The following is a 12,356-nucleotide window of genomic DNA, read 5'->3' as shown; positions in this document are numbered from 1 at the left end:
CGTACCTACGGGACCGCCTCTCCTGGTATGTCCCACGGAGGACCTTACGGTCTTCAAACAAAACCATCTTGGAGGTCCCGGGTCGCAAGGTGGTTAGGCTGGCCTCAACCAGAGCCAGGGCTTTTTTGGCTGTGGCTCCGATCTGGTGGAACGCTCTGTCCCAAGAGACCAGGGCCCTGCGGGACTGGACATCTTTCCGCAGGGCCTGCAAGACGGAGCTGTTCCACCAGGCCTTTGGCCAAGGCACAGTCTGACCCCCCCTCTCCTTCTGTAATCCCCAGAGAACTCTAGCCCAATGGTTGCCATTAATTTGATTCTGAATTGATTTTAGAATGTATTTCAATTAATTGTGATTTTATGTAAACTGTGCTATTTTTACTGTTAGCCTCTCTGAGCCTGGGTTTGACTGGGGAGGGCGGGATATCAATAACATTTTATTATTATTATTATTAGGCCAGTTACTGTCTCTCAGACTAGGGTTCTTCATAGGGTTCTTGTGAGGATAAAATAAGGAGCAGGAAAAACTTGTACACAAACGTGGAGCAGTAGTAAAGAATCCCAAGGTTCTTTTATAGTTATTGTGTGACGGCATTTGTAATGCTTCGTACGGTTCTGGTCACCTCATCTGAAAAAGGATATTATAGAATTGGAAAAGGTGCCGAAAAGGGCAACCAAAATGTTAAATGGGATGGAGCAACTCCACTATAAGGAAATGCAGCATTTGGAACTTTTTAGTTCAAAGGTGAGTAAGAGGTGACCTTAAAAGGTAAAGGGACCCCTGACCATTAGGTCCAGTCGTGACCGACTCTGGGGTTGCGCCGCTCATCTCGCTTTACTGGCCGAGGGAGCCGGCATACATGTGGCCAGCAGGACTAAGCCGCTTCTGGCGAACCAGAGCAGTGCACGGAAACGCCGTTTACCTTCGCGCCGGAGTGGTACCTATTTATCTACTTGCACGTTGCCGTGCTTTCGAACTGCTAAGTTGGCAGGAGCAGGGACCGAGCAACGGGAGCTCACCCCGTCGCGGGGATTCGAACCGCCAACCTTCTGATCAGCAAGTCCTAGGCTCAGTGGTTTAACCCACAGCGCCACCCGCGTCCTTACATAAGTTTATAAAACTCATGCGTGGCATGGAAAAAGTGAGTAGAGAAAAGTGTTTCTCCCTCTCACAACACTAGAATTCAGGGGCATCCAGTGAAGCTCAATATTAGATGATAAAGTATTTCTTTACACAGTGCAGAGTTAAACTATGGAACAGGAGGCAGCGATGGCCACCTACTTAGGTGGCTTTAAAAAGAGGATTGGGCCGTTTCATGGAGGATATGGCTGTCAGTGGCTTCTAGCCATGATGGCTGTGCTCTGCCTGTACCTTTCCCCTCAAGTCAGTGGCGTAGCGTGGGGGGTGCAGGGGGGGCCGGCCGCACCGGGCGCAACATCTGGGGGGGGCGCTCGCACTCGCAGCTCTCTGCCCCTACCTGGCTCACTCACTCTCTCCCACTGCCTTGCCCCGGGTGCTGACAACCCACGCTACGCCACTACCTCAAGTGCGCATGCGAACAGCACAGATGTGAAGTGTGCTCTCCTGACTAGCTTCTACAGAAGTATCCAGTATGAATTTGCTCATTTTGATACGCACAGAGCTTTTCCCAGCACAATTTCTTGAAGCCCCTTCCTTCCGAGAGCCTGTGATTCTTGGATTCAAAGGTTTGAACCTCACTTCTTGTTGGCTATTTGCAGGTTAGTAGCGCTGCAGAGAGCTTGCTGGGGAGACCATGCGTAACAAGGAACTCAAAAAGAACTTTAACAAGGTTTTAAGAAGAAAACAAAAACTCATTTTACATCAAAGGTGCTGCTCCTTATATACTATGCCCAAATGCTGACACAGCTTAATTAACACAACCTAGCAGCACCTGCTATGTTTCACAGTTGTAAGACTGGGTCTCGTTATTTGCCCTGGCCCTTAAAGACATACACAACTTGTGAGACAATAATGAACCTTCACATTTTACAGTGACCATTCAACACTTCTGGCTGGAGGTGTATCTCTCACTCTCCCTGCCCACCATTCCTCCCATTGCTTAATGACCCATCCATCTGCCAACTTCTTTTCTCCCTTTCTCTAGAGGATGCCCAGAGGTTGATCAGTCGCTTGGCTACGCGTCGCCGCTTGGCTGTGGGTGAGGACTGGTCGCAAGATGTGCAGCTGGGAGACCAAAGTGAGCTCCGTTACTCCTACCACGTCACCTGCGATGAGCACTACTATGGGGAGAGCTGCTCGGACTACTGCCGGCCGCGGGACGATACCTTTGGGCACTACACCTGTAATGAGCTGGGCAGCCGAATCTGCCTGGCAGGGTGGCGGGGCGAATACTGCTCTGAGCGTAAGTAACCTCTAAGGAGAGGAGGGCATAGCAACCACAGCTTGCAGTAGTAGGGGGAAGGAGTAGAGTTGAGGCGCTGGCATTTCACTTGCATGAATTTAACACGATTCCCGTTTAACATAAAACAATAGAATCATAGAACTGTTGAGTTGGAAGGTATGCCAACGGTCATCTAGTCCAACCCCCCTGGAGTGCAGGAACCACAGCTGAAAAATCAGTGTCAGGTGGCCAATACTAAATTCTGAATGCATCTATAGTGGGAGAGTACCGTATTTTTTGCTCTATAAGACTCACTTTTTCCCTCCTAAAAAGTAAGGGGAAATGTGTGTGCGTCTTATGGAGCGAATGCAGGCTGCGCAGCTATCCCAGAAGCCCGAACAGCAAGAGGGATTGCTGCTTTCGCTGCGCAGCGATCCCTCTTGTTGTTCTGGCTTCTGAGATTCAGAATATTTTTTTCCTTGTTTTCCTCCTCCAAAAACTAGGTGGGTCTTGTGGTCTGGTGCGTCTCATAGAGCGAAAAATACGGTATATGGTGTTTTCTTGTGACCTACATACAGATCCCTATGGCAACAAAAGTCTGCAACCCCATGCAGGCATGGCCAAACATGGCCCTCCAGCTGTTTTGGGACTACAACTCCCATCATCCCTAGCTAACAGGGCCAGTGGTCAGAGATGATGGGAATTGTAGTCCCAAAAGAGCTGGAGGGCCAAGTTTGGCCATGCCTACATGGGGTGGCAGACTTTTGTTGTGGAATGTGTTCTGCTAAGAATTGTTAGGAAAGGGGTTTAAAATAGCCAGTATCATAATAGCCTTTACATATTAGTAAAGGGTGGCTGCATATGGAATAACGTGTGTTCGTGTGGTTGCTCCACTCTAGAGGATATTATTACTTTTATGGGGTATTTATTACCTGCACTTCACCCTATGGTTCCAGGGAGGATTACAACATTAAACCACATTAAAAACAATAAAAAAGAAATGAAGTAGGATGGGCCATGAAGTTTATAATGTACTGTATTTTTCACTCTCTAAGACGCAACAGACAAGAAGACGCACCTAGTTTTTGGAGGAGGAAAACAAGAAAAAAAATATTCTGAATCCCAGAAGCCAGAACAGCAAGAGGGATCGCTGCGCAGTGAAAGCAGCAATCCCTCTTGCTGTTCTGGCTTCTGGAATAGCTGCGCAGCCTGCATTCGCTCCATAAGACGCACACACATTTCCCCTTACTTTTTAGGAGGGGAAAAGTGAGTCTTATAGAGCAAAAAATACGGTATATACTGTAGAAACAGAAAAAGGGAGAAAAACAGAACAAGCGACTGGAACTTTTTTCCGTTGAGAAAAAGCTATATTGAGCTTTTATAGTCTAGAAGAAAGGTGACTAAGGGCATGTGATGGGCTTGTAAAATTATTTATGGTGCAGAGAAAGGAAGAGAGGTTTTCTTCCCTCTCCCATAACATTAGAGTTCAGAGTCTCTCCGCTAATTTGGTTGGCAGTAAATCCTGGACAGACCAACTATTTATTCACACAATGGCGTTCTCTGCCAGAAGATTTGTGATGGTTCACTAGGGCAGATGGCTTTCATATTATAAGAAATTCAGATAGGGTTGGCTATTTCCTGTGATGGCTAAATGGAACTTCCAGGTATGGAGGCAGCGTACCCCAGAATGTCAGTTGATTTTGGTGGGGTAAAAGGTTGAAATACCGTATTTTTCGCTCTATAGGATGCACTTTTTCACCTCCAAAAATTAAGGGGAAATGTGTGTGCGTCCTATGGAGCGAATGCACGCTCCTTGGCTTCAGCGATAGCAATGCGAAGCCTATGAAGCGCAGAGGGAGCGCTCCCTCCGCGCTCCGGAGGCTTCGCGTTGCTTTCACTGAAGCCTGGAGAGCGAGAGGGGTCAGTGCGCACCAACCCCTCTCGCTCTCCAGGCTTCAGGGATAGCCGCCTGAAGCCTTCGGAGCGCAACGTGAATTCCCACTGCACTCCGGAGGCTTCAGGTTCCTTTCTCTGAAGCCAGGAGAGTCTTGCTCTCCCGGCTTCAGCAAAAGGAACCCGAATCTCCAGAGTGCAGCGGGAACTCGCGCTGCGCTCCAAAGGCTTCAGGGATAGCTGCCTGTTCCTGCTGCGCTCCGCAGGCTTCGGGTTCCTTTTGCTGAAGCCGGGAGAGCAAGACTCTCCCGGCTTCAGCAGAGAGGGAGAGCTGCACAGCGCCCCTTCAGCCAAGCGGGAGGAGAAATGGAAGGGGCTCCGCTTCTCCTGCCGCTTTGCTGAAGGGGCGCTGAGCAGAGAGGGGGAGAATTTTTCCCCCTTGTTCTCCCCCTCTAAAACAAGGTGCGTCCTATGGTCCGGTGCATCCTATAGAGTGAAAAATACGGTATGTCAACTTTGTTCTCTCGTGATGGGCTTCCTAGAGATACTTTCTCAGCCACAGTTGGAAACAGGATGCTGAACTAAATGAGCTTTGCCAGCAAGGTAGTTCTTGCATTCTTAATCATGGATCACTTTTCTTCCAAATCAATCCATAGTGGTAGGAGTTTTTTGGTGGTTTAACACCTCTTTATCAATCTGCTGCCTTAACATATGGTAGCTATGGGATATATCCAGACAAGCTCTACTCAGAGTAGACCCATTAATGTTAGCAGACTTAAGTTAGTTTTGCCCATTAATTTTAATAGGTTTACTCTGGATGCAACCAGTGGTGTACCTGGGGTCCCTTGCACCTTGGCAGGAAGGTATTTTGGTGCCCTCCTCCTCAGAAAAAAAAAACACTTTACTGCAGTAGCCCCATGAAAAAATTATACATTTTATGTGACCTAAGTACCGTATTTTTCGCCCTATAGGACGCACCGGCCCATAGGACGCACCTAGTTTTTTGGGGGGGAAATAAAGGGGGGGAAATTATTTTTCCCCCCCCCAGCTGCGGGGGAAGCCCGAGCTTTTAAAAACGCACCTACCGTGGTTTTTAGAGGAGAAAAGGATATTTGCCCGAAGCGCCAGGCGCTCTGCTTTCAGCACGCCCTACGCTCCGGGAAGCAGGCTGATATCTGCAGCCTAGGGAGCCCTACGGGAACTCCCGCGGGCTTCCAAGGCTTGCGGATAGCTTCCTGAAGCCTGGAGAGCGAGAGGGGTCGGTGCGCACTGACCCCTCTCGCTCTCCAAGCTTCAGCGAAAGCCTGCATTCGCCCCATAGGCGACACACAGATTTCCCCTTCATTTTTGGAGGGGAAAAAGTGAGTCCTATAGGGCGAAAAATACGGTAAGTATTTGAAGTATTCAAAGTGAGGGCGAAGCAAGCAGAAAGGGCAAAAAAAAAAAAAATTAACACGTCTTTGTGCTGTGGTGCAAGAGGACACTTTCTCTCCCACTTGATCTTGCCTTGACAGTGGTGGTGCAGTGCCACACACAAAGACATCACACACTCCATAGTTTCCAGCAGTCTACCTTCATGCAACCTTGCCATTTCTCCTACTGCTCAGCTCCAAGCTCTTTTCTAAACTCATGACTATACACAGATAACTGGAGACAGATTTCTGGGGTGATTTTGCACACACACACACACTGGGCCTGCACCCCTGGCAAGGGCTGGTTTTGCTAACCCCTAAGGCCTCTGCGGGTGGTGCTGTGGATTAAACCACAGAGCCTAGGACTTGCTGATCGGAAGGTTGGTGGTTCGAATCCCCGCAACAGGGTGAGCTCCCATTGCTCGGTCCCTGCTCCGGCCAACCTAGCAGTTCAAAAGCATGAAGTGCAAACAGGTAAATAGGTACTGCTCCAGCAGGAAGGTAAACGGCGTTTCCGTGCGCTGCTCTGGTTCGTCAGAAGTGGCTTAGTCATGCTGGCCACATGACCCGGAAGCTGTACGCCGGCTCCCTCGGCCAGTAAAGCCAGGAGTGCTCATATGTCAGGAGTGCTCATATGTCAGGAGTGCTCTGATGGTGTTTTCTGCTTGGCAGGGGGTTGGACTCAATGGCCTTTGTGGTCTCTTCCAACTCTGATTCTATGATTCTAAAGCAAGATGAGCGCCGCAACCCCAGAGTCGGTCATGACTGGACCTAATGGTCAGGGGTCCCTTTACCTTTACCTTTAACCCCTCTGGATACAACCCATTATTTCTGTTAATCAGGAGTTTTCACCATAATTTCAGTGCTGAAACATCGACTCTGCACTGTTTGAATGAGCTCCCTCCTTTTGTGTGTGTATGTGTGGGGGGGGGGGTTGTAAATATCTTCTTAGTGTAATTCTCACTGTCATCAAATATACCTGGGTACACAGTGTTCAGAACTCTGCAGAGCAATTGACCCCCTTAGCTATAGACTAGAGATGGGGAACCTATGACCATCTGTAAGTTTCTGGGTTACAAGTCCCATCAGCCCTGGCCACTGACCAGGCTGGCTGCTGGAGTCAGAAAACACCTGGGAGGCCACAGGTTCCTTATTTCCCCCATTCTTGAAAACAGTGGCGTAAGAAGCAGGTAAGGGAGAAACGATTTTATGTGTATTTGCAGCCTTTTGAGAGTCTCCTATGACCCCAAATCTATAGGAGAATTTAGATAGCTACCAGGCCTTGACAAATAGACCCTGACAACCAAAAGAAAAACATTGCTGGTGATGAAGGATAGATTGGTGTTTTAATGTCAATGCAGTTCAAAGGATCAAGGGATTGTAGGGAAGGACTAAAAGAGTTGTTAGTTTAGAGAAAATAATAGTAATTTTAAAGTAATTTAAAAAAAATAAAAGTTATAAACCATGGATTGAAGTGCCTAAAATATTTTTCTCACTCCCATTAATTGAAATGGATGGGCAGTCTGGTTAGGTTTAGTGCAAAATTTATTTTTAGAATTCACTCCCAGAAGCTGTGGTGGTGTTGACCTCTCCTAACTTGGATAGTATTAAGAACGTTTGAGTAAATCCATAAAAGAGGAGAGGTCTTATAAACAGATATTATCCATGAAAGGTAACTGAAACCAATGTGTTAATCATTCTCTTCTGGTTGAGCTTTCAGAAACATTTGGCTGGCTGTTGCTTGAGGCAGATTGGTCTCTCTGACTTAGGCAATCGGGTTCCCAAACTGTCACTCTGTTGAAAGCAAGGGATTTTCTTAAAGTAGGCAAAACCACCGCTAGCAAGAGACACCCTTTCTTTCATGCCGTGAGGGAGAGAGAAGCCATTCCTTTTGACCAGGAAAGCATTGTTGCGTGGCCAGGTCCCAAACACTCCCAGGAAGTGGAATAAAGACACATGAAATAGTATTTTAGGTTAATGGGCGAAAAAGGTCACAACTTTATTGGTTACAGAATGTGAGTGGTATTGGCTTAAAGGTAAAGGGACCCCTGACCATTAGGTCCAGTCACGGCTGACTCTGGGGTTGCTGCGCTCATCTCGCTTTACTGGCCGAGGGAGCCGGCGTTCAGCTTCCGGGTCATGTGGCCAGCATGACTAAGCCGCTTCTGGCGAACCAGAGCAGCACACAGAAACGCCATTTACCTTCCTGCCGGAGCGGTACCTATTTATCTACTTGCACTTTGACGTGCTTTCGAACTGCTAGGTAGGCAGGAGCTGGGACCGAGCAACGGGAGCTCACCCCGTCGCGGGGACCTGAACCGCCAACCTTCTGATCAGCAAGTTCTAGGCTCTCCGGTTTAGACCACAGCGCTAGCCATGTCCCTTGGTATTGGCTCAGGCATTGGGAACCACACAACTATATCTGACTCCTGCCTGTCTGCAGGAGTCTTGGAAGGGTTAACCACCAGTAGGGGGAGCCCTGCTGATACACATCAAGTAGGGACTCCTCCAGGGTCACTGTTAGGGATCCTGCCATGGCCGTAGCGCCCACCCCCCCACCCCTCGTCTGGGGCTATGGATGGAGACCACACACCCCAGATTCCTTTAACAGAATACCCTTGAACTAGGAGGGGTAGGTGATGGCCACTATCTCCCCTCCCCTCCAATCTAAGAAAAACAGGAGTGAGTCCATGGCTGCGGGCAGTTTAAATAGCCTGCACCACACCCCCGGACTGTCCGAATTGGGCGGCCTAAGGATGATGTGACCGAGGACCACCCAGTGCTCCCAGCCCACAATGTCATCTCCCTGTGAACGGGAAATGGCTCTCCCTCACCTGATTACACAGTGTGGAGTGTGATACTTTCTGAAGATGCTCAGAGGCGCTACCCCTTTCACAGCAGAAAGTGTGATCAAATGTGCTGCCTGTCTTTTCCTGAGGTTTCTAGGATAAGAGATGGTGATCCTGTGTTGCTCATACAGATTTGTGAGTTATTTAGATGTTAAAAGGATTAGACTGGGGGGGGGGAGAGAGAGAAAATGTGCACGTGTGAACCCCTTCTAATCCTCAAAAGTTGAAGCAGGATAATGGGCAGAAAGGGCAAACTTGGCCTAGCTCCGCAGCCCTTGTCGGTTTTGCCAATCTCCATGGAAATGGCTGTGGGCCTGGGGAATCCTTCCTTCTGCAGTCCCTTAAATCACAACGCTTTAATTGCCTCACAAAGCTTCCCCTTGGAGCCTTGGCATATGGAGGGGCTGGTTAACTTCCCAAGGAGAAAGGGGGGGGAGGGACTGGATAATTAACCAGGGTCATGTGAACCACACATTCCCCATTCCTTTGTTACAGTGTGCCTTAGCTGGATGTGGTGGGGAGGCCAAGTTTTAAAAGTGGGTCGGGGGGGACACACACTCCCCCCTCTTTCCCCAGACACTCCCCCCTCTTTCCCCAGACACTCCCCCCCTCTTTCCCCAGACACTCTGCTTTTGTTACTGAGGAACAATGGAGAACAGCCAGAGTTTAAAAGGGGGCACGTGTTCCTAGCCAGCCATGCCCTGTCCTGTGGTGGCTCGCCTTTTGGGTGGCATGTGGGCCTTTTGTTTGGTGCAGCGGCAGGCGCCAGATGTTGGCGTGACGCGTGAAATCTATACAGCAACAGCACTGGCTCTCTTCCCCCCCTCTCCTCCTCTCTTCTTCCCCTCCCTTCTTTTCTGTTTAACTCTTTTCAGCAATTTGTCTGCCTGGCTGCAGCAACAGCCACGGGTACTGCGAGAAACCTGGAGAGTGCAAGTGTCGTATTGGCTGGCAAGGGCACTTCTGCGACGAGTGCGTCCGCTACCCAGGCTGCCTCCATGGCACCTGCGTGCAGCCCTGGCAGTGCACCTGCCAAGAAGGTTGGGGCGGGCTCTTCTGCAACCAAGACCTCAACTACTGCACCAACCACCGCCCGTGCAAGAATGGCGCCACCTGCACCAACACAGGGCCGGGGAGCTACACCTGCAGCTGCCGGGCTGGTTTTGCGGGGACGAAATGCGAGATCGAGACCAACGAATGCGACAGCAACCCTTGCAAGAATGGAGGCAGCTGCAATGTCAGTATAGCACCTTAACCCTCAAACTCCACCTTCCTTTCTCCTAAACCCATTCTCACAACTTCTGTAAGTTTTGCACATTTTGCACATCCACCGCGTAACAACAGATGCGTAGGTATCTCTTGTAAGATTACAGGTGCATCTGTTTGGATAATGTAATTTCTATGTTCTGGGATGTTTCCTAATTCACATTTAGTAATCCTGGAAAGCAGTGCAGGCTACACTGAAGAGAGATAATGTAGGTTACTAATAGTAAAAGTTATAGGAGCTCTGTGAGCAAGTTGAACTCACTTAGGGAAGCTGCTGTTTTCTCAGTCTCTGCATATTAGACATGGCCTACCATACAAGGAGGTTGTAAAGCACATTGAGACCATGTCTGATGTATTTTTACACACGGGATTTGTGGTTTAGAACTACTAGAAGCTACCATCAGGAAGGTGTGGCAGTCTCCATGGAAGTCCCAGCTTGTATGTTGTCACTGCCAAGTATAATGCTGAACCACGCTTAGGAACCAGATGTGAATTCTATCTCATATTACATGACAGACTTCCTTTGAGGGTTGGGGGAAGGCATTTCTGTACTAAAGTCTGTATCTGAGAGAACTCTGCTGGAGACAGATGCGCCCTCCTCCCTAATGGCTGCAGCAAAGCCCAGTGTTTCCCTTGGTTAGTGTGAATGGTACCCTGTGCTCAACTCAAATACCAATTCAGTTGTGTAAAACCTGGCATACCCCTAAGACCACTTATGCATAGAATCATTGAATCTTAGAGTTGGAAGGGACCCAAGGATCATCTAGTCCAATCCACTGCAATGCTGGAATCTCAGCTAAAGCATCCATGACAGAAGGCCATCCAAGCTCTGTTTAAAAACCTCCAAGGAAGGAGAGGCCACCACCTCTTGAGGGAGTCGGTTCCACTCCTGAACAGTTCTTACTATCAGAAAGTTTTTCCGAATTTTTAGTCTGAATCTCCTTTCTTGCAAATTTGAAGCCATGGGGTTCGAGTCCTACCCTACAGAGCAGGAGAAAACAAGCATGCTCCCTCCTCCATGTGACAGCGCTTCAGATACTTGAAGGTGGCTATCATATCTCCTCCCAGTCTCCTCTTTTCCAGGCTAAACCTACCCAACTCTTTCAACTGTTCCTCATAAGGCTTGGTTTCCAGACCCTTGATCGTCTTTGTCGCCCTTCTCTGCACACATCCCAGCTTGTCAACATCCTTCTTAAATTGTGGTACTCAGAAGTGGACATAGTACTCCAGGTGTGGTCTGACCAAGGCAGAATAGAGCGGTACTATTACTTCCCGGGACGCTATACTTCTGTTGATGCAGCCTAGAATAGCATTCATGTTTTTTGCTGCAGCATCACAATGTTGTCTCCTCTTAAGTGTGTGGTCCACCAAGACCCCTAGATCCTTTCCACATGTACTGCTAGTATTCCAGGTGTCCCCCATCCTATATTTGTGCATCTGGTTCTTCCTGACTAAGTGCAGAACCTTACATTTGTCCCTATTGCAATCCCTTGTAGGAGTATGTCTACACTGCGAAGGTGAATTTGTGTAACTGCCATGACTTCTCTACTCTGAACTTGGGGGACTTGTAGCTAGGTAGAGGGCCTATTCTTTTCTTGTATATCTAATGGGAACAGTCTTTGCAGATTCTACTCAAGAATGTTATTTGTAAGAAGAGGGTGCTGTAGGGAAATCCTCAAGGATTAGTCATTTCACAAATCAGAAGAGCCTTATCTTTATTTGAAAACTTGCCTGTCAACTTCAGAGTTAGCACACACAGTGTGCACCTATGATGATGGTGGCATGAAATGGTGACAGAGTGGATTAACGATGTGTACGCAGGTGGCGCTGTGGGTTAAACCACAGAGCCTAGGACTTGCCGATCAGAAGGTTGGCGGTTCGAATCCCCATGACGGGGTGAGCTCCTGTTGCTCGGTCCCTGCTCCTGCCAACCTAGCAGTTCGAAAGCACGTCAAAATGCAAGTAGATAAATAGGTACCGCTCCAGCAGGAAGGTAAACAGCGTTTCCGTGCGCTGCTCTGGTTCGCCAGAAGCAGCGTAGTCATGCTGGCCACATGACCGGAAGCTGTACACCGGCTCCCTCAGCCAGTTAAGCGAGATGAGTGCCGCAGCCCCAGAGTCAGCCACGACTGGACTTAATGGTCAGGGTCCCTCTACCTTTACCTTATACATACATACCAGAAGTCATAAGGGCAAACCCAGAGATGAATGACAACTTTCAGAGGTGAAATTCAGTAGCCCAAATGGGAGATCAAATATGTTTTGTACAGACAGTCTGACCATAAGCCAATCACCCCATGTAGCAGATTTGGGGCAACACTTTGGGAGGTGAAGATGGGACATAAATCACTAGGGGAGTTCCCCTTTCTAAGCTATGCTGAATTAAACTGAATAGAATTTGCACAGCAGGCAGCAAGTGTGAATCTGGACCCTGGCATGCTGGTATCCAAGGCCTAACCCTCTAGGAATCAAGTGTGGAACAGGGAGCAAACATGTATTCACTTGCAGATTTGACATTGCCGTGCCCTGACCAAGACACCCTTGCAATGCGTTCAGGTTTTAGCTAGCAAAGGCGC

The 12,356-nt window shown here is 48.7% G+C and overlaps 1 protein-coding gene across 1 annotated transcript in view; it reads left to right on the top strand.

Annotated features, from left to right (window-relative positions):
• The window catches only part of DLL3 (delta like canonical Notch ligand 3), a 174,563-nt gene that overhangs the window by 30,490 nt on the left and 131,717 nt on the right, over nt 1-12,356 (top strand). The window contains exons 4-5 of the mRNA XM_053401690.1: nt 2,124-2,381; nt 9,390-9,751. Coding sequence (XP_053257665.1) covers nt 2,124-2,381; nt 9,390-9,751 — 620 coding nt within the window. The remainder of the gene's footprint in view (nt 1-2,123; nt 2,382-9,389; nt 9,752-12,356) is intronic.

Source organism: Podarcis raffonei, chromosome 8 (genome assembly GCF_027172205.1).
Source record: "Podarcis raffonei isolate rPodRaf1 chromosome 8, rPodRaf1.pri, whole genome shotgun sequence".
Classification (NCBI taxonomy): Eukaryota; Metazoa; Chordata; class Lepidosauria; order Squamata; family Lacertidae; genus Podarcis; species Podarcis raffonei.
The sequence above is the reverse complement of the archived record's forward strand: the minus strand, read 5'-3'. Positions and strand labels throughout refer to the sequence as shown.